The 23,489-nt window shown below is 33.3% G+C and overlaps 1 protein-coding gene across 2 annotated transcripts in view; it reads left to right on the plus strand.

The window, feature by feature from the left end:
• Nucleotides 1-23,489, plus strand: part of ATP9B (ATPase phospholipid transporting 9B (putative)) — a 431,234-nt gene that overhangs the window by 123,456 nt on the left and 284,289 nt on the right. For both annotated transcript variants that reach the window (XM_051970555.1, XM_051970554.1), the window contains exon 7: nucleotides 12,748-12,799. In XM_051970555.1, the coding sequence (XP_051826515.1) occupies nucleotides 12,748-12,799 (52 nt within the window). The remainder of the gene's footprint in view (nucleotides 1-12,747; nucleotides 12,800-23,489) is intronic.

Consider the following 23,489-nt stretch of genomic DNA (forward strand, 5'->3'; position numbering starts at 1 on the left):
ATCAATGGCTGCCATTTCTTTCCATTTGACATGAACATCAGATACTCTTTATAGCCTCAGTTGACTCCTTTGGACCCTTTTGACCTCTTTGTTGTGATAATTGTTTAATGTTGGTTAAAATTCTCTTGTGTATGATAACCTAAGTCTGTCTTTCCTTTTAAGTGTGGTGTTGATTTAATTTGTATTCTAATGTGCCAATGATTTTACATTGTAAAGATAGTTGACTCAAATTATATTTGGTAAATAGTTTTACAGACACATTTATAATCTAGTTCCTTTTTTTAATTTCACATTTTGTGCTTATGTCTCTCATAGTATTAATAATGAACTTGTAAATTATGAATGGAAGTTAAAATACCTATATTAAAATAAAAGTTCACATTAGGAATTGATGCCTTCCTTTATTTTACATTTTACGTTTTCCCCTCAGGTTGCTAGTGTTTTATCCTTCCTTAAATTAGCTTGTGTTTTCTTTGTACATATTATATCCACCCATTAGAGTAAGTAAATAAAAGAAAAAAAAAAGCATTTCTTAAAAACTTATTATATTTCAGGAATTGCTAAGCATTGAATATAAAAATTTAAAAGACTGTTTCACTTCTTGAAGTAGCTTATGTTTTAATTGCAGGGGTCCTCAAACTACAGCCCGCAGGCCAGCCGGCAGCTGAGGACGTTTATCCCCCCTCACCCAGGGCTATGAAGTTTCTTTATTTAAAGGCCCACAAAACAGAGTTTTTGTTTTTACTATAGTTCGGCCCTCCAACAGTCTGAGGGACAGTGTATTGGTCCCTTATTTAAAAAATTTGAGGACCCCTGAATGGAAAGAGCTACCAAGGAAGGGAGTTTGTACCTGGAAAGTTACAAGGGTGATGTATGTCAAGCTATCATACCTTGGATTTGGGTTGGGTTGAGACTTTAGCTAGTCATAGTTGGCATCCACCTTCTAATAATTTTGATTTATATCCATGTTGGAGTTTGAGCTGAGTGAATTAAATTTTCCTAGTCACCATAAAATAAAATAAAAACTGGTGACTAGAAAGAGATGATATCCAGGGGTGTGCTGGTAGATTTCTAATATTTGGCTGTTTGAAAAAAAATTAACTCATGATGCACTTTTAAGATTAATCTGCATTATTAGCATTTTTTCTATAACGCTTAAGCCTAAAAAGTCAGCAAGACAATAAGACAAGCCTATATGTAGTGCTTGTTGATTTTTGAGATGTAAGTGCTTACACTCAAAATTTAACTTTTGGCTCTCAGAAGCCAATTTGAGCTGACTACAGTGCACTTTTGGATCCTTGAATAAAGTAGGACTGTTATTTAAAAAAAAAAAAAGATTGGTGTGAGAAAATATGATGAATTCTTTTTTTGGCTGTGTTGAGTTTGACATGACTGGAACATCCATTTGGGTAGTCATCATGCCTTTCTAGCACTCATTTGTTTTAGTATACTGGAACTCAGAAGAGATTAAAGTTGGATTTAGAAATTTGGCTGTCATATGAACCTATGGAAATTGATATCACTAAGAAAGTGAATATTTAGAGAGAAGAAAGGCCGGACCAGAGACTTAGAATAACATCATACATTGAGGGCAGGCTATAGGTGGTAATCCAGTGAAGGAGGCTGAGTGTAACAAAGAACTATGTGAGGAAAACTCAGAGAGGAGAGTGTTCAGGAGTAGAAGTGTGGTCAACGGTGTTATCTGCTGTTATGTTCTTTTTTCCTTCCTTCTCAAAGAGTACCAAGCCACAGGGAAGGGATGCCATGACTTGTGAGTTGGATTTCAGTGAGGGAAGGCTACGCAAGGTTACCTGCCTCACTTTCCCCTCCAGAATCATCCGGGTCCAATGGCCAGGTGTAGATTAAGATGACTGGAGATGTCCCTGGATGCAGTGGGAGACCTTGGCCTTGAAGCTAAAGTCTTCTACAGATCTCAGTCTGACTGAGGCTGCACCCATTCAGTGATTAAAGCTAGATTGTGGTTGAGGCTTAAGACTCTGCTTTTTTACCTAGTCCCATATTTATCCCTACCTCCCCCTCTTCCAAAAAAAAAAAAAATCAAATAAATAAATAAGGGAGAGGAAGATCCTCAGAGTCTCTGATCAAAGCAGAAGTGATTGAATATATACCTACTGTAGAGAAGGACTCAGTGAAGATTGGCCCTTGGATATGGCCATTCAGAGATTATTGATAAATTTGGAGGAACTAGTTTCAATTGAGTGATGAGAGCAGACATTAGAATGCAAAGATTTGAAAACAGAAAATAGAATCATTATCCTTTTGTAGTTTTTCTCAGATAGTGAACAATTATTAAGTACCTGGTAAGTGCCAAGCATCATGCTAAGTATGGAGCTACACAAAAAGGTAAAAAACAGTTCCTACCCTGTGGGAGCTCACAAGCCAAAGATGAAGACTACACCTTTAAAAAAAGAAGATGAAAAGAGGAGACAGGAACCCAGCCATGAGGCATGAGGAAGTCACATAAATCACAAGATTTATGTCGGTAGATTTGCAGCTTATAGTGATATACAGATTCTGTATCATATTTTAAATTTCATATGTGAGACAACAGTTATTTCCTGGGAAGTTCTAGACAAATTTCCTTTTATCCAGAATGATTAAGGGAAAATGTATTCTTGTTAACCAACTTAAAAAATGTAACATTGCAGGTCATTTTATCTTTAAAATTGTAAATTTGAAACATCTTCTATGTATGAGACACTGTGCTAAGCACTTACAAATATTATGTTACTTGGTCTTCAGAACAACCCTGGGAGATAAGTGCTTTTGTTAACACAATTTTACAGATGAGGAAATGAAGGTAGATATAGGTTAAGTAATTTGTACAGAGTCGCATATCTAGTATTTGAAATTGGATTTGAAAAGTTCTTGAATCTACTGTGCCACCTTGATTGTCTAGTGGCATACCCCATAAGTTATTTTGTGTTATGGGAGGCACTTGCTAGTGGATGCTGGAGATCTAATTCTTGACAAGCAGAGTAGATCCCTTCATGTGACAAATGACACCCAAACAGGGGCACAAGAAATAAAAGAAACAAAGAAGCAGCAGTAGTGCTCAAGAGCTGTTCATAACTAGGATCCTCCCAGGAGGCTTCCTTCAGTAACCCATGGGGAAGCAAAGGGAGAAGAGACTCCACAAGACTTTTTCAGTCAGAATAATTAAATGGGCCACCACATCAAAGGACTGAGCCAGGGGACTGATAAGGGACTTAATGGAAAATGCCTACTCTGACTACAATTCTACTTCTATATTTGTCAGAAAATTTGCCTACATGATGGAATATTATAATGTTAGAACAAATTTCATCTCACAAAATCCAACACCTGCTGTAGCATCTCACCTTGCAGCCATCCAGAGGAATAGGACAGAAAAGACTTGATAGTGCTTTTTGCATTCCTCAACTAACAGCCAGGGCACACACTTATTGTGCTATTGTCAGGGAAATAATCATGTTCCCGTAAACAAAAAATGGAAATTGTTAAGGACCATGCCTAAGTGTGAAGGAGTGGGTCATTTGTTAGAAAGCCTAACACACTTGAAGGAATTGCAAATCAGCCTTTACTGAAGCAAATGTTGCTTGTTAATTGGGAAGGAAATAAATCTGAGGCAAGAGGGAAGAGGAGAGAGGTCAGAGAAAGCAATTGCCTCTCAGTTTCATTGTATCCTTATCATCATCCTCTCACATGAAGGGATCTATTCTGCTGCTCTGAATTAGATTCCCAGCAGCCACTAGCAGGTGGCTCCTGTAACAATTTTGAAATAATAAAACATTATTAGTAGTTTATTTATTTGGTGTTTTGAGTGTGTGCTTGTGTGTATTTGTGCATATTCAAGTTTTATGAAGGCAGATTTAACAAAATTCCAGAACTCTTAAAGTTGATTCCTATGCTAATTAACTGTAAGGAATGGGGACTTTAGCTTTCCTCATCTTTTCCCTACTCCATCCCATCTCTTTTTGAAATTTTTTTCCCATCCTTTTTTAAGACCCACATGAAATTATACCTTTTTCTGTGAAGTCTTCAGTGATTCCCCCTATCAATTGGGAAAAATCTGGCTTTCTTTGGCCTTTCATTATACTTTACAGCTTTTTAATGCTCTTATCCTAATCCGTAATACAATCATTTATATATTTATAATGTAGCATTACATACTTGCAAATATATTCATCTTCTGCACAATTGTAAGATCCAAAAGAACTATGCTCTAGCTTAATTTTCTTTCTCCCCCAAGTAAATGGGGACTAGATTTGTGATTTGGTTGATACGTAGCATTCCAGTTGAGAAAACTGTTGTTTCCCACATTGCAGTGCCTTCTCTGTAATTTATAGTCTTAAGAGAGTTGCACAAGAGAATAAGTGACTTGCCCTGGGGCACACAGTATATGTCTTATGTGGGACTTGAACTCATGCCTTTCTGGTTTTGAGGCCATTTCTTTATCTGGAACAGCATGCTTCCTCACGATATGAAGTGACGAGGTTTAGATTTGGGGTACCCAAATGAAATTAGGGTTTCTGGTGGTCAGGAAGTTCCATGAGGTCTAGTGGCAAGTTTGGAGTTCAGGGAGTCAAATGGAGCTCCCCTGCAACTCCTCAGAATTTGATGCAAGGGCAAGGAGTTTTAGGGAACTCCCTTCTAGTGGCACAAGAGTCCCCTGTAAAGGAATTTATAGACCTGAAAACCTAGATTGATAAAAGAGGTTTATTATGGGAATTGGAAGTAAGGTTAAAGTCTAGTTAAGGAAATAGGTGAGAGTAAAGAGGCACTGGAAACAGTATTCCATTGGGCAGAGGCTCCTTGGGATGCCAAGCATAGTGCTGGCATGTTTGGAACCTCTGCAAAGAGAGGATTTTAATTTGGCTCTTTTTATAATGAGACATTTAGCTCAAGGGGGCCCCTGGGTAGAGTCCCAAATTGTCTCAGATACCATGGGGGCTGTGAAAGCCCAAATTGGCTCAGATCTGGCGAGGGCTGGGACAATCCCAGATCTCCTATTGGAATTCAAAGGGGTACTTTTGACCAGGATTGGTAAATCAAAGGTCCTAGCTTCTTGAATTGATAATGCATAGGCCAGGAAGGGCTGGGAGTAATCTGAATCATAAATTAATCAGGAAGGATCACAAGTCAGTTTCTTAAAGGGACCACAATCCACTTCATGGAGCAAAGTACTTTGTATAGAATATGCATTTAATTAGTCATTGTTAAAGATATGAACAATAGCTTTCCTGAGTATATTTCAGTGTAATATTTGGAAAAACATGAAATAATTTTTGTGATTAGTGTTAGAGTTTGTTTGAGAAACTGAATATAATTGTAAAGTCTGTTGTAGAAATTTGTTAATGTGGCACTGAGATGCAAATACAAACATTTAATGAGATTGGTACTAAGTTGCTTTTGTTTTAAAAATTGGGACAACTGAGTTTTACTAAGAATTTTGTACTTGATTTATGCAGTAATTTGTTTTAAAAAAGTTTACATTTCATGATAAATGTTATGGTTGTCTTCATTTTCTAAATTAAATTTGTATCTCATATTGCCTTTTTATTTATTTATTTGAATATCCTGTTCACTAGAAGAACTAGTAGACTTGGTTTCAAGTTTTGGAAACTGAACTTATTAGTTGTTGTGCCTCCATGGTCAAGCTTCTTAATCTTTTCTTCCTTACCTGTTAAAATTAGAGTTGTTATAATTGCATTCCCTATGTTAAAAGGGTTATTGTGATGAAAAAGTTTTAAAAGCATTGTATAAATGTGAATGATTCTAAACAATAGTACTCATTTATAAACAATTCATATGGATGGATGAGAAAATTTTACTAATAAGAGTCTTTTAAAAATTAAATTTACAGATAGCCATAAGGGTTTTGAAAGACATATGGTATGTATAAACAAACATCTGGCTATATATTGCTATGTGAACTGAGGATGATGTGTAACATGAAGTGTTAAATAGATCACTGAACTAGAAAGATTTTTGTTCAAGTCTGGTTACTTTGTGACTTCACCTCTCATGAGCTGTTTACTTGTGTGGAAAAGAATAGAATTAGCCTAGATAATATTTAAAATCACTTTGTGCACTTACCTTCCATAATCCTCTGATTTTAAGTAGTAGAAAAGTTCTTAAGGACATTTATGAATAGAAAAGGAAATGGTTAATTATCTTTCAAGAATAAGAGGAAATAGATGTGGAGAATGAGAGTGATGTGCTGGTTCCCTTAAGATGCTAGCTTTAAAAAAAAAAAAAAAAAAAAAGGCCTCCAGGGATTTTGCTATCTTCCCTATCATTTATTTTCTTTTAGTTTTAAATGTGGACAAGAATTGCTGGGAGGAAAAGTGATGAAGAAATTGGAATCTTTATCAGTGGAGTGTATACCAATGAAATAAACAATTCATTTAATCAAATTATTTGCCATTTATATAAACTTAATGAAAAGTCCCACTTGATACTTTGTTTAATAGAGTGGCTATTCTTAAATGAACTTTTCTGATGTAATGTTTTAAACTGATTTGCTTTTGTATTTCAGTACTTTTTGTAAACTATATCTCAAGGTGGAGTCATTAATAGTAAATTTTGAAATTTTTCTGTCAGGGATAGGCCAGAATTTAAGTCAAGTGTAATTAATTTTGGAATATTTACATTTAAGATAGAAGTAATTTTTTGTATATCATGAAAAAACTATTTTGAAAAGGTGCTTTAATAGATAAAAATCATGTCTTTATTTTATGTTTTTTATGGTGCTTTTAGTTTTCAATGACTCATTTTGCATATTATGCATGCATATTATCTCATTTAATCACATATATTGCGCATCATCTCATTTCACAAATATCTTATTTTACCTTATTAGGCCTCAGTTTCCTCATTTGTAAAATGAATCATTTGGATTAGACAACTTTCAAGGTCCCTTGTAGTTTATGATCCTATGTATATTTTGTTGATCTCAGATCACATATCAGAAAGGCAAAAGGTTATTAAAAGCTTATCCTATTTTATTACAGCAGCTGAGCTGATAAAGTACAAAAAACTCTTTTCTCAAAGGACAACTAATTGTATCCCACAAAGTTTTGAATATTATATTATTGGTTGTTATTGTCTCTAATACAGTTATTAGTTTCCATGATTTGTTCTTTGACCAAATCATTTTAAGTCACCCTTTTTTCATCTGTCTTTTGTTCATATTTTATTCAATAAGTCATTAAGTATATTTTAATCATCTATAAAGAGGCATATCACAGTTCCTGCTATTGAGGTGCTCAGAATCAAAAAGGTGAGACCACAAGCAGATATTAGGGGCTGTACAATGGATAGAGCACAGGGCCCAAAGTCAAGAAAATCTCAGTTAAAATCTGAACTCCCACACCTGGGCAAGTCACTTAACCTCTGCCATAGTTTCCTTATCTGCAAAATGGGGATAGTAAATCTACCTTATGGGATTGTTGTGAGGATTAAATGAAATAAGAATTGTAAAGTGCTTAGCTCAGTGACTGTCACATAGTAAATGCTATATAAATGTTAATAATTATTATTATGTATTAACAAGTTATGTACAAATAGGAAATTATTAAGAGAAGGAAAGCACAAGAATTAAGCGAAACTGAGAAAGACTGCAATTTGAAGTTAGAATTTGAAAATAGCCACAGATCAGAAAGGAGGAAAGCATTTTAGGCATGATGGATAGCCAAAGAAAATGCTTGGAGCTGAGACATATAATGTCTTGTTTCTGATTACCAAGGAGGATCACTGGATCAAAAAGGATGTTTGGGATGGAGTTGGGGGAAGATGTAATGAGGAGAGTATAGAGTGTAAAAAGACTGGAAAAGTTGGGGCCAAAGAGTTGCATGCCAAACAGAAGATTTTGTTTTCTCCTGGAAGTGAAGGGGAGACAGTAGATTTAGTGAGGAGAGAAGGTGATGTGGTCAGATCTATACCTTAGGAAAATCAGTCTGATTGAATGGAGGACAAACTAGAATGGAGAGAGGTTGCAGGAACATCAACTGGGGGATATTGTAATAATTCAAATAGTAATTGGTCATCATGACTTGATGAGTTCTTACACCAGAGTGGTGGCAATATCAGAGAAGAGAATACGATTTTCAAAAAAAGTGTGGTTAAGGTGAAATTGACACGTCTTGGTAGTGGATTGGATATAGAAGGTGAGAGATAAGTGAGGAGTCAAAAATGACTCCTATATTGGGAGGCTAGGAGAATGGCAGTGCCCTTGACAGTAATTAAGATTCTTAGAAGGAGTTCCACTTTTAACAACTGTGATTTGTTAAAAACAACAACAACAACAACAACAACAACAACAACAACAACAAACACACTAAAAACAACAACAATTTTACCTAGTAGAAAGAATATAGGACTTTTTTGTTCAGGGGAGACCTGGGTTAAAATTCAGCCTCTGATACTTTTTTTGTGATTCAAGCAAGTAACTTTACCTTTCTCTTCTAAGTTAAATCTTTTAAGATTATAAGGTATAGACAGAATGTGGTTTATAATGATGGAGAGCATCACTATATTGGAAAATGCTCATCTTCAAACACATTTATTAAATGTTATTTTTCATTAGAATTTGGGGAGTAAGCTCCATTATGTTACTGGTTCTGTATTATCTAAACTTTTTGGCTCTCTTACTCCCTATCACAATACTCTGCTTAAAAAAATTTGTGGAATTAAATTAAATGTAATCTTTTGCATTGTTTTTAAGTTTATATTTGATATTTTAAGAATTAATATTAGTAATGAAACCACTTTTCCATTTTCTTTATTTCTTTCTAATAAAAGCATCCCATATCATTTCACTGAAAAAAAGATCATTGTACTCCAAATAGTGTTTCATTTTTTTATTTGCATTTTGCACATTTTCAAATTGAAGATTCATGTAAGAATTTTGATTCAAAAAGCCGCCTGTAGAACTTTAGGATTTTTGACAAAATAACATTGATTTATCGAAAGAATTAAACAACGTAAGATAGTATCTTTTCTTATATTAATAGAGACTTAAAAATAACATGCGGTTTGATGAATAGATCTGGGGGCAAAGAAATCTGCTATTTTGACCTTAGAGATTTCAATTCAAATCTTAAGAATTCCATTCTAAATTCCCATCATTATGCTAGATGCTATAGGAAATGGAATTGATGCTGCTTCAGCAATTGAATTCTGTTGTTGTTGTTCGGTTGTTTCAGGCCTGATCAACTGAACCCGTTTGGGGTTTTCTTGGCAAAAATATTTGGACTGTTTTGCCATTTCCTTCTCCAGCTCATTTTACAAATAAGGAAACAGGCAAACAGGTTTAAATCACATATCCAGTGCCAAACAGGTAATATGTATCCAAGGCTGGATTTGAATTTAGGTCTTCCTGACTCTAAGCCCAGTGATTGTACCACCAGATACCATATTAAATGCTAGAGACTCAGAGACAGAAATGAAGTAGTCTGAAACTTCATAAAGCTCATGTCTGCTTAGAGATACTGTCATTTTGTTAGTTTGAGTGAACTATCCAGGCCTGGCTTTATTTCTTCCTAATTAATAGCCCTACTATCTGTATAAAATGCCGTCCAGGTGAATAGGAATATTTTTCTCCTTCGCATAATTAACTAGCCTTTGAATTGTGTGTCTGTCTGTCTTTGTGTGTGTGTGTGTGTATATATCTATATATATATATATATATCTATATCTATATATATATATATATATACATACATACATATATAAATAATATAAAAAATAAATGTATTTTATATTTTATAAATATATATATATAAAATATAAAATAAATGTATTTCAATACATTTATTTTTTATTTTTTATAAAAATATCAATGTTAAAATAACTGGTCATAAAATTTAGTTAGATTTATCTTTAATTTTATGCTTTTTCCCTACTCAAAAGATTCCAGTATTCCTCCTTACCTGCAAGATTAATTACAAACTTTTTTTTAAGGATACGAAGTTCTTCTTAACTAGCCCATTCCTATCTTTTGAGTTATGTTCCACTAAAGAGTTTCCACATTCTTAGTCTAGACTTTTGCCTACTTGCTGTTCCTCATTCAGTAGTGAACACATAATAGTGTTCTATTTTTTATCTCTACACTGACGTCTGGCCTCATTATTTAATTGAAACTGGCTTCCCCAAAGTTACCAGTGATTTCTTAGTTGCCAAATCTCTTGGTCTTTTCTCAGACCTCTTACTTCTTGATGATACTAAAGCTTTTAACACTTATTATCTATTCCTTCTACTTTTCCCCCCATGACTTTCAAAACATTTTTTTCCTGCTTTGTCTTCTTTTGATTTTTTTGTCTAGTTTCTTCATCCATGTCAGGCCCCATTGACTGAGTGTCTGTGTTTTGTTCTGGACCCCGTCTTTCTAACCTATTCCATTTCACTTGGTGATCTTAATCAACACCCATGGATTCAGTTATCATCTCTATACATTTGGTTTGCAAGCATTTACACACAGTGCTACTTTCTCTCTTCAGCTACCATCCCAATCACCACCTGCCTTTTGGAGTCAGAAAAAAACTGAATTTTTGCCTTAGCCTCTTATTAGCTATGTGACTGAGAAAAGTTCCTTACTAATAAAATGGGACTAAAAACAATAACTATTATAGAGGAGAGTTATATTTAAAAGTTAAAATCACATGCTTTTCCTCAATCTTAAATTGTGTGGTATATAAATTATACTTATTTGGAGATACTTATTTGGAGCATCTTATTCCTTGAAAATAGATAACCAAGGCATACCTCTATATACGTGTGTGTGTGTGTGTGTGTGTGTTAGTATTTGTGTATACACATAATTCATCCATATATATCAATATGGTACAAACTTTACCATTAGCTCTGTAAGGAGAGTGTTATCAGCAGTTATTCATAGCTGTAATTTGTCACTACTATTACATAGCAATCTTTTATTCTATGTTACTTCTGATACTTTCCTCTTTGTCTTGAAGAGGGCAGATTTCAGTGAGGATTGGAGAAACTTGTAGAACATTTTGGTCTAGCCTTAGTTTTAGTGAATCGCTTAAGAAAGATAAAACATTTAGTTGTTTAGGTGTCTTAGTGCTTTTCAGACTCATTAAATGTGCAGCCATGTGCTTGCCAAAGACAATCTATCAAAGCTGATTTTTTTTTTCCTCCCAGGTTTTCAATTGTTAAAAGATAACTTTCAACTTTTCTTTAGATCCCCATAGTTTGTTGATTCTGTTTTTATTTTTCTTCTGTTAACATTAATTGTATTTTCCCTATTCTTGCATTATAATTTAGTTTAACTTTATATTTTTGTAAGATAAGAAATTTATGTTTTTAAATAAATCAGTGCTGAAAAATGTATTGGCTCTTAATAATGAAAAAACAAAACAAAACACTGAATATGTTCAAAACCCACTACTTAATCTAACTACAAAAATGACAAATTTTACTAGTCAATTATACTGTTTTTGTTCCCACAACATCTTTACCAAAATAGTATACACTTCAGTAATAAATTTTCTTTTAAAGTGTTTGTGAGCTATTGATTTTTAAAACAAGAAAAAAATTAGAAAATGAAAAACCAATTAGTTAGTTTTAGAATTACTTCTTTAACTATTAGCTTTTTTTTTTTAATCCTTTAACATCGTTTGTTTCTATTTTCACAATATTTGGTTGAAAACTTTTTTGATGATAATGGCATACTTTATGTACCTCATAAAAGTATATTGATAACATTATTACCACTAGTATTAATAACTGTGGAACAACAAATAATCCTTCAATATAATGTTTTTTGCTTATAGAATGCATACATTACTTTATTTGATTTTCATATTAACCCAGGGAGAAACATAATGCATAATTAAATGCAATGTATTTCTCAGGTGAGGAAACTGAGACTTAGTGAAGTGAGACTTGACCAAAGTCACATAGTAGTAAGATATATAGTGCAGGCTCAAATACAGGCTTTATAAGTAAAAATTCAGTGCTCTTTCCCCACACCATGCTTCTTTAATAGGCACCTTGGTGCAACTTCTTAAGAAAGACTATTGATGGAAAAAGGTTTCAGAGAAGTGTTTTGAAAATATTAGCTTGTTAATATTGCAATGTGAATAGACTACCAATTAGACTGTTCTGATATGTTTTAACATCACATAGTACTAAAGTATTTAAAATAATCATAATTATATTTTTTTATCTTAGGTTCCAATTTTATGTTAAAATTTCAGATGTCATATTATCAATTTTTGACATTGATATATTCTAGCATTTATCAGAAGAAACTTTTTTGATCTAAAGGAAAATGTCTACATGTAGAGCTACAAAAGGCTTTTGTTTTTTTCATATTCCATAATCAATGTCTTTTTAGTAGTATGTCTCATATTGAGAGTAAGCATATTTTAAAAATTTAAAATATTTAACATATCAATATATATATAGGAAATATTAGTTTGGGTTTCTAGTATTTTGATATGTTCACATTACAGTGAGAAATGGCTTTTTTTTCCCTCTCTGTATTTTTTTGGCTATTCTATTCTGAATTTGGAATAATTCTTTTCCTCCCCACATGGTTGTAACGATGGGAATTTTTGTAATTCTGAAGTCACATGTTATTTTATGAGGTTATCTCAAAATCTCTTTTGAGTTCTATAATGTAAAATACATATTATAATTTTAAGCATAAATTACATAAATGTTTATTTACATATGAATAAATTATAAATAACTCACTTTTTTCCATTTTCTTTTTAGAATCAAAGAATTCCATCTGATATGGTCTTTCTCAGGACTTCAGAAAAAACAGGTATTATAAGAGGATTTGGTTTAATTAATTAGTTTTTAAAAATTCTTTCTAAAAGTTTAATTTTTACTTTTCAAAATAAAAATCCTGTAATAGTTTTTTTTTAATCTCTTCTTTCTGAGCCAATTTATAGAAGAGAATGAGATGGCTTATCTTCTCCTTAATCTGTCCTGTCCCAACCCTTATGTATTGTATTCTGATTTTTGGTGGCCTCTAAAACTTAAAATGACAAAGATATGGCACTGTTGAAAATATTCAAAGAAAAGAGTACTACAGATTCTCAACCAGCATCCTTGGGCAAAATAAATATGGTGACTACTCTGAAGAAGAGACAGTTATACTTTGGGATATGTGTATTCTAGTACATTTGCTTAAAGAATCTATGATTTTACTTCTGTTACACTGTGAAGGAATAAGATATTGTAGGTAATTTGTCAATATAACAATTCTAATAAAATTAATGTATTTCATTGCAACCGTAAGTAGAATATACTTAATAGAATGACATAATTGAATCTTTCATTAAAGATTGAAAATTTATATCATTCAAAATCACTTCAATCATTTTATAGTAGGTGTAGTCATTAAATCAGTACTGTGTGCCAGACATTGTGCTAAGCATTGGGAATATAAGGAAAGGCAAAAGATAGTTCTTGCTTTTGAAGAGCTAGAAATCTAATGGGAGAGAAAGATTGTAAACAAATAGGTACAAACAAGTTACATATACTAAGAATAAGTAATCAGTAGAGGAAAAGAACTAGAATTTAAAAAGGGATTGGGAAAGGCTTCCCGTTAGAATGTGAGATTTTAGTTGGGCTTTGAAAGAAATAAGAAGGTAAAGATGAGAAAGGGGAATATTCCAGAAATAGAGACAAGCCAAGAACCAAGAAATGTTGTTAACAACAAAGAAGAGATATTGGAGAGATGTTGGAAGAGGGAGGATAGAAGAGGATAGTGTAAGCTATAAGAAAGGAAGGGAAGGGGAAAATAGGTTGTGAAGAACTTTCAACCTCAACAGAGAATTTTGTATTTGCTCCTGGAGATGATAGAAGCCACTAGAATTTATTGAGCAAGGAGAGCAACATGGTCATGTCCTTGATTTAGGAAAATCATTTTGACAGATGAATAGAAAATAAATTGTAATGGGAAGAGATTTGTGACAGGCAGACCAGTCAGCAGGCTATCATAGTAATTCTGGCATGAGGTGATGAAGGCATCAGCCAGGGTAGCAGAATCAGAGGAGAGAATTCTCGGGACTTATTCAAGGGATGTTGCAAAGGTGAAATCTATAGATCTAGGCGGCAGAGAGGGTAAGAGATAGTGAGGTATTTGGATGATATCTAGATTGTGAGCCCAATGAACTGGGAAGATGATGGTAATCTCAACAGTAATAGAGAACTTTGGATTGAAAAGGGAAATACTTAGGAGGAAAGGTAATGAGTTCAGTTTTGTATCTTATTGAGTTTAAGATTTTTACTGGACAATTAGTAGAAATGTAAGGATCAAGTGAGAATTTTTCTGAGATTGAGGAGAGACATGGACAGATTTTAAGCAATAAGGAAATAGAGTAAGAAAAATTGAACATAAATGAGGGAATGGGGATGATAGTAGGTGTTATGTGCTGAAAGAAATGAGATACACTTAGCATCTGTGCAGGAAGTTGGGTTTTATATATACACTGAGTCCTGACAATACTCACAAAATTGTTATTTTGATGAAGTCTTTTTAATGAGCCTTTATTTTGTTGATGTTTGTTTCTTGCTAGATATACCATACAGGCTCTTTTTATAGTGGCGAAGAAGTGGAAATTTTGGGTATGCCCATCACTTGAGTAATGGCTAATAAATTGTGGTATTTGATTATAATTCAGTACTATTATTTTATAAGAAATGATGAACAAGCAGATTTCAGAAAAACCTGGAAGGACTTACATGAACTGATGCTGAGTGAAGTGAGCAGAACCAGGAAAACATTATACATAGTAACAGTAAATTCTTCTTGGCAAATCAGTGATCCAAGGCAATTCCAATAGACTTGTGATGGAAAATGCCATCCACATCAAGATAAAGAACTGTGGAGTCTAAATGCAAAAATCAAATCATATGATTAAAAAAAATTTTCTATTTATTAAAAGAAAAACAGAATAGAAATAAGAAAGATAGAAAAAGAGAACAAAACAGAACAGAACATTGTCATGTACCCAGCAGAACATCAGGGAGGATTCAGAATATATAACAATAAATTTCCAGTTCAAGAAAGAATATATAATAATAGAATAATAACATATCACAAGGGTCCAGTTTTTCTTTGCTTTCTTGTAGATGGTTCTTTTGTTCTGTATTGCATACTTTTTTTTTACTTTACTTTTACCCCCTTCATTCTCTCCTCCTACCCCAAGCAAGCTACAGTTAAGCACAGATATAGTTATATAGATAGATAGATAGATACATGCATACATACATTCATATTCACAGATCCACACATGTTGGAATCCTTACTAACTGCTAACTAATTAGAGTTGATCTAATCTTACAAGAAGATTTTGGCCAGAACCTGAAACAAGGTACTAAATAGAACTAATTAATACAAGGCTTGTGTTCACACCTTTACTCATTGGAGTTACAAGTATGCCAGATTCACAAAGTAAACTTTCTAACTTCAAGGGAGTCCACACCTCCCTTAAAGCTCTTTGGGCCAGAGAGCACTATGGGAGAAAACCCATAATCCCATTCTCTCCGAAGAGTCAGATAAAAGGCCAGCGATGAGGGATCTAAGACAGAATACATTTTTTCCACTTGGCTGGCTGGTGGCAGAGAAGAGCTTTCAGAGGATAAAGCTACGAGTGGAGAGTTCAGTGGACAACCAGATTCATCTTCATCTCACACCACTGTAGTTGGTGGCTGGGCTCCCCAGAAGGAGACAAGAGAGACATTCCATCTCTGTGTTGGTTGGAGGCTGAAGAAAGCAGAGGCAGAGGCTGAAGGACAGAACCTTTGGTTTTGGAGATATTCGGAGGGCTCTAAGCCTCTAATCCCTGTGTTTTGAGAAGAACAAGAACTCCAACATTTGAACTCATAACACACACATATACAAATATCTATATATGACCACAGATAGAGCAACCTGCATACATATTTTGATAAACTCTGACATATACATGCATTAGCATATATATAAACATGGATCTAAAATAATATTAGTATGGTTGACAAATGTAGATTTGTCTCTTGATTGAATCTTTAAGTTTGACTTTGTTTAAAATCAAAGATTACTAGCCCTACTTTTTTTTCCTAATAAATTCTACTCCTGAGCATTGTTATATTGTTTATATATGTATTTCTTCTTTCCTATCCCAGCTTAAACTCTTTCACTTTGATTCTGTCCCTTAACTTGCCTTGCTATTATTTAACCTTCCACCAACCCATGGATACCTCCCTTGTCTTCTTCCTCTATGCTTTGCTTCCCCCTCCACTCATTGTTTCCCCTTCATTTCTCTATAGATTTTGGAGGGTGGTTTAAATGGTACTGTTTAAGTAAAGCTCTTTTGTCTTACTTACTGGCTACAATTTGAAGTCTCATTTTTAGTTCCTAAGTGTAGTGCTATAAAAATGAAGTGTAATTGTCTTAGTAAATTAAAAAGTATCTGCCAATTACTACTAGAAAATTTTAAGTGATGACACAAATTCTGACCCTTGGGAAACAAATGTGTTTTCTCCTAAGTGGGCAATTTAAAATGCCATAGTCTAGAAAAGACAAAACCAAGAATCTATTGTATACTTTTCTGCTTTTTACAATGTTTCACTACATGTAGTAAACCTTAAAAAATAACAATTACATATAAAGAAAATGATTTAGTGAGTGTCATGGTGAATAACCACAGATGTAATTACTGTAGCTATTAAAGATGCAGTTTTCTATATCTTTCACAAAGAATAAATTACAGTGAGATGTATCAACTATATTATTCCTATGCTTTGATACAGAATTACAGTATCATTCATGCCAGAATTTTACTAAATTATTAGGAAAAAAATCATATAAAATACATTCATTAGTTTTAATAAAAACAAGAACTAAGATATTTTTCTTAGATTCAGTTCTAGTATGCAAATATTAAGGTACAAATTGGTATGGTATTTATGATCCTGGGACTAAAAGTTAGAAACCTGGTTGCTCCTTATTACTCAAGTCATTTAAAGTCAGCAAACATTTATTAAACTCTTAGTTTGTTGTATTATTTCTTCAAGTAATCAGCTGAATGAGTTGTCAAGTTTCTCTTCCCCCCACCATCTTTCAAATAAAGGTGATGATTCATTAATAGTAAACATTTTGTACCTAACATATCATAGATGATGTATACAAATATATTTCATATAAGAAGTTTCAAGAAAATATTTAAAAGGAAATCAATTTGATATGTTTTTCTTATGTAAGTCTTCCTTAATTTTTACCTCTCTGAGGAAATGTACAATTTAGCAATATATTGCTTTCCTATCATCTTCCTTGATTATCTCATACTTCAAACATTAAGACTTATGATGTATCACTCTGATTTCCATGGTAGAAGTCTGTTTCTTCAGTATATGGTTTTTTACGTAAGAATTCTATTTTTCTTATCTTCTTCTAGTTCATCATATTGATGATGTTTTAAATGTAGGATTTTTATTTATGAAGTTTATTAGTATTTGTAGTTAAAACAAGAAGAATTGTACATTATTGTGAGAAAAAAAGTTTTCATAGTAGCAGTTTTCTATCAGATTCTTCATCATGCTATGGAGGTAACTGCTGTTCTCAATATACTCTAATAATAATTTGTTTCTTGGGGGCATTCTATCATGGTAGAAAGGATGATCCTGTTGACAATTTTTTGATTATCTGCATAACTGTATATGTCTGTCATTCACAAGCTACTCACTAAGTACATAAATCTTTGTCTGGAAATCCATGAAACCTCCTGGTTATTTGAGCTTTCATCTTTAAGTCTGTACCATTATCTTTTACATATTGCTTCCCTCTTTTCCTTCTTTCTTCCCTCCCATTTTCCCCTCTTTCCTTCCTTTTTCTATCATCTCACCTTCTCCATGGAAGTCTTTCTCAATATCTTTTAGTTTGGATGCCTTCTTTTTTATAATTATTTCTGTTTATCATGTATATAGCTTGTTTGTACATATTTTTGCTTATTTTCTCCTCCATAAGATTGTGTGCTCCTATAGGACAGGAGTTACTATCATTTTACTTTTTTTTTTTATATTCCTAGTACCTAGCACATAGGTAGGTATTTAATAAATGCTTATTGAATGACTGTTGACTGACATATTGTCTCCCTGTGTTAGAATATAAACTTCTTGAAACTACAGACTGTTTTTGCCCTTTTTTGGAGGGGATGGGATGGTTGTTCCTGATTTCTGGTACATATTAAGAACTAGCTAGTTTTTGGAATGGTGAAATTTTAAAGCAAAAGTAGGAAATTCAATGTTATATATTCAATATGTATTTCCCTTCTACTTCTCTGGTTATGATGACCTAATGCTATAAAACAAACACAGAGAAAATTCTGAAATGGTGCTGAGTAGGTCCATTACTAGCTTTAGTTACATAATCTCAACTGGGCTCCCACTGTGACAAAATGATCTTTTTTTAACCTTCCTAATCAATTTATCTTTCTAAACTTTTTTATTCCTCAGATGTCCCATGGCTTCTCTTCCTTGTTTCCTCTCAGCTGAGAATGTTGCTTTATATTTCAATGAAAAAAATTGAGACCATTTGCCCAAAGCTTCCTTTTCTTTCATCTTCCTCATTTCACATCATTCAGATGTCTTCCTCCAGTAGCTTCTCTTTCCACCTGTCTCCAGCGAATATATGTCCTTTTGCCTTGGAAATTCTTTTTGTTTGTAATTCTCTTGCATAATTCTCATTTCTTCCCTTAATTTTTTTTCTACTTCTCTTACTTGATTAAAATTATTTTTTAGTTCTTCCAAGTCGACTTTTTGGACCTGAGGCTAATACGTATTCCTCTTTGAGGCTTTACATATAGGCATTTTGATAATGTTGTCCTTTTCTGAGTTTGTGTTTTTGTCTTTCCTGTCGTCATAGTAGTTTTCTATATTCAGGACTCTTTTTTGGTCTTTGCTTTTCTTTAAACTTGGACTCTGCTCCTGAGGTATAGGGGCACTGTCCTGAGCTTCTTGCACTGAAGCCAGAGACCTGGTTATCGATTTTTTTCGTTTGAGTCTTTGCACCTGGTGTTTTGTCCGTTGCACTGGTATGGCTTGGGATAGTTGTGCTTATTGTATCCTGGGTTCTGGGACTGTTAGTTAGTCTACTGCACTGGAAATGCAGGTCTTGTATCTTGCTTGCTGAGCCAGAACAGCAGGATCTTTGATACCAATCTGTGCTGTGATTTAAGATCCTCCTGCCTGCACTGAGTTATACTTCCCTTTTATCCAACTAAGAGATCATTCCTGAAGTCCTGCCAAGTTATCTTGGATTGAAAAATTGTTTCGCTTCATCATTTCTTTCTTTTCTTTTTTTTTTTTTTTTTTTTTGGGGGGGGGTCCTTCCCTCCAGAATTCTTTTAGAGGCTTGATTCAATATTGTTTCTGAGGGAAATTGGAGAGAGCTCAGTTAACTTCCTGCCTTCTGTTCTCCATCTTCCTGGATTAAGACCTGAAATTTTTGAATTGACCTTGATACAAATGCGGAATTTTAGAATAGAATGAGCTTAAGGAGGAAGAGATCATGGGTTCTTTTTTATTCATTTTGAATTTAGGATTCCTGTGTGATATGAACTTTAAGATATCTAATAGGTAATTGATAAGTTAAAGCCAGTTATCGGGGAGAGAAATTTATTGAGGGGAGAAATGTGTTGTTCTAGAAGTCATCTAAAGAGATAGTAATTGAACTAAAGTGAGTTGATCACTAATAGACTTTAGAGAGAGAAAAGGGACTAAGAAAGACATATATTTGCACACTTTGGTGGACGTGAGATAAAATATTCCTATACTTGGTAGAATTTCTCAATGGAAAGAGATGAAAAAATGACTTATTAATGATGTATGAATTTTTTTCTGAGTCAGTTCTCTGTGTTTAGCAAGACCACTAGTTAGTTATAGCAAATATAAAAATCAGCAATAAATTAGCAGGAAAGAAAATGTGAGGACTGCCTAGCCAGACCATTTAATAAACTACTGTTGCTTCTGAATTTGGAGATGGATAAAAAATAAAATGTTGAAGTGGCTGTCCCCATTTTCTTGTATACAAATCATTTGCAAAAACTATGACAAAATAACAAAAACAACAACAATAAATAATCTTTTTGCCAATCACTGAAAAAGAATTGCAGCCAAAGAAAAGAATAAAAGCAGAATTACCTTAAAAATTATCAAGGTTCAAGTAGAGCAAAACAGATTTCTGGTAAACTTGGAAAGAGGCCTTTTCTTCTACCCATCTTCTTAACTTCTTGTCTTGTATGCTATCTCACCAAGTCTCAGTCAGTTAAGAGGCAGTTCTTTTGTACCTGATACTATATTAATTGTTGGCCATGCAAATAAAAGGAAAAGCCATTCCTTCTCTTAAGGAGCTTAAATATTAGTGGTAACATAACACATTAAAAAAGGAAATAAAAAGTTGATGTGTGAAGAAGGAGAGGGAGATATTTGTGCATTATGACAAAGTATGGAGAATCAGAAGCCAGAAGAATAATTCAGGATGACTCATCTGAATGCTTCCTCAAAATAGAAAATCTAAGAGAAAATCACCAATACCACAAAAATGTGGACAGTAAAAGAATATTTCAAGATGAGGGAACTGAGACATAAATCTGGAGAGTACAAAGAGGAGTTTAGACATGTGATATCAAGAGATGATTTTAAATTGCCAGCTTAGCTAAAATGCGTGATTTCCTCATGAGTTTAGACTATCTTTTGCCTTTACTTCTCAATGCTTTACACAGTAGCTGGTATGTAGTAGTAGACCCTTAAAAGTGTTTACTGATTTGCTGACTAGTTAAGGAAAAAAGGTAAAAATAGTGTAGTAAAGAGAAAAATATAGTCAATATTGAAGAGAAGATTGACTAATTGCTCTAATTTGATAGTGCTTAGTGTTTTTTTAAACAATAATTTGCTTAAAAACAAAGAGTATTTGTTAAATAATTTTTTTTATTTTTCAAAATGTATACAAAGATAGTTTTCAACATTCACCGTTGTAGAACTTTGTGTTCCAAATTTTTTCTCAACTCCCACTTCTAGACAGTATGAATTCCAATATAGGTTAAACGTGCAATTTTTCTAAATATATTTCCACATTTAACATGCTGCACAAGAAAAATCAGATCAAAAAGGGAAAAAAATGAGAAGAAAAAAATAAGTAAGCAAATAACCAACAAAAAGGTAAAAATACCATCTTGTGATCCACATTCAATTTCTATAATCTTCTCTCTGGCTACAGATGGCTCTCTCCATCACAAATCTATTGGAATTGGCCTGAATCACTTCATTGTTGAAAAGAGCCATGTTCATTACAGTTTATTTTCACATAATCTTGTTTCTTTGTATAATGTTCTCTTGGTTCTACTCTCTTTACTTAGTATCAATTCATGTAAGTCTCTCTAGGCTTTTCTGAAATTATCCTATGGATCATTTTTTATAGAACAATAATGTTCCATAATAATATATATTCCATAACTTATTCAGCCATTTCTCCTCAATTGATGGATATTCACTCAGTTTCCAGTTCCTTGCCACTACAAAAAAGCCTCCTATAAACGTTTTTGCACATGTGGGTCCTTTTCCATTTTTTTATGATCTCTTTGGAATACAGACTTAACAGACACACTGGTGGACCAAAGGTATATGCAGTTTGATAGCCCTTTGTGCATAGCTTCAGATTGCTTTCTAGATTGGTTTGATCAGTTCACAACTCCACCAACAATGTATTAGTGTCCCAATTTTTCCACATCCTCTCCAACATTTGTAATTTTCTTTTCCTGTTACATTAGCCAATCTGAGAGGTGTAAAGTAGTATCTTAGAGTTGGCTTAGTTTGCATTTCTCTAATCATTAGCAGTTAAATCATTTAAAACTGGATGCTATAAAGTAATGGAACAACAGCCACTATCTTTTTTGCATAGTCTGTAAATTTCTTTGTTTAAAAACTATATATTATGTAGCCCATCTGACTTGAAGCTAAAAGGGTTTAGAAATATATTGCTACAGAAAACAAATTACTATAGTGAAGTTTTGCACATATGGCTGGGTAACCTGTTATCTTTTAGTCATGAGAGATTGATAGTGAACTGTTTAATTTTTATTTGTTCTCATACTTCAATTGTCATTTAAGTTTTATGATTTGATTTAACTCATACTAGATTATTTTTGGCTTGTACTTTACTTCCCTAAATAATACTTGGATGTGATATAGCCATTACTAGAAGCAATAAACTTAACATGATAACGTTTATATTATAGAAGTATCATCAGTATTCATTTTAAGATTTGTGTGAGAATATCAGCCATCAGAATCCCAGAAAAATTATTTATGTGAAATTTCATAATAGAGGGCTTGAGTTTTTTATTTTAGTCATTTGTTTTAAGAGTTCCTTCTTTCTAAAATGAGGATAATAGTGAGTGTTCTGCTTCTCTGTGCTGTTTTCAGGAAATTGATTTGTAAGATTTTAAACTATTCAGTTAAGTAATTCAGCAAACATACTGGTTGTCTGCAATGTGAAAAGTATTTTCCTAGGTACTAAGGATGCAGAGATAAAAATTAAACAGCTGCTGACTTCAAAGAACTAAAGTTCTGAGAGGATATTATATAGACACATTAGTAATGTAATAAATTGTTTAAAGAAGGTATTAAATAATGTCTGATCTGAATTTTAAAGGAAGGTTCTGAAATGGGAAAGTGAGAATGATTGTATTTTTTCATTCCTCCTCAAATCTCCTATGGCCCTCTCTGCCTCTCAGCTGAAAACCTTGGGTCAAAATTCTAATATAAAGGTCACACATCAAGATTTTTCTGTTATTTTTTCCTCTTCTGATGTCACTCATGACTTCTGCCATTATTTCCTCTTCTCTCCTATCTCACAAGGTTATCCTTTTCCTTGCCAAAGACAACTCCTTGTATACCCAAGTGATCCAAATCCATCTTGCCTCATTTGCCATATTGTCCCTTCTAACATGTCTGTTCTTTTAACTGTGTGCTTTTATCCTGCCTAGGCACATGCTGTAGCATTCCCCATTCTCTAAAAACTATCACTAGGGATAAACTAATTTCTAATAGTTGTTACCCTATATCTTTCCTCCCCTTTGCAGCTAAATTTCTTAAGAAGGTTGTGTGTAATAGGTTCCTCCACTTCTTTCTACATTCTGGTTTCCAGCCTTATCGTTTAACTGAAACTGCTTTCTCTAGAATACCAACTATTTTTTAATTGCCAAATCTAATGGCGTTTTCTTAGTCTTTCCCTGATTTGACTTCCCTTTGACTTTTGAGATAGCTGATTACCTTCTTCACTTGATAGTTTTTTCTCTCTAGGTTTTTGTAATATTGTATTCTTTTCATTCTACTCTTATCTGTTGCCTTGCTCCTTCTCATTGTTCTGTTAGGTATTCCTCAAGGTCTTTACTAGAATCTTTCTCCTTCTATATTAAATTGTTGATCTCATCAGCTCACATGGATTCAGTGATCCTCTTTATGCT

Source organism: Antechinus flavipes, chromosome 1 (genome assembly GCF_016432865.1).
Source record: "Antechinus flavipes isolate AdamAnt ecotype Samford, QLD, Australia chromosome 1, AdamAnt_v2, whole genome shotgun sequence".
NCBI lineage: Eukaryota > Metazoa > Chordata > Mammalia > Dasyuromorphia > Dasyuridae > Antechinus > Antechinus flavipes.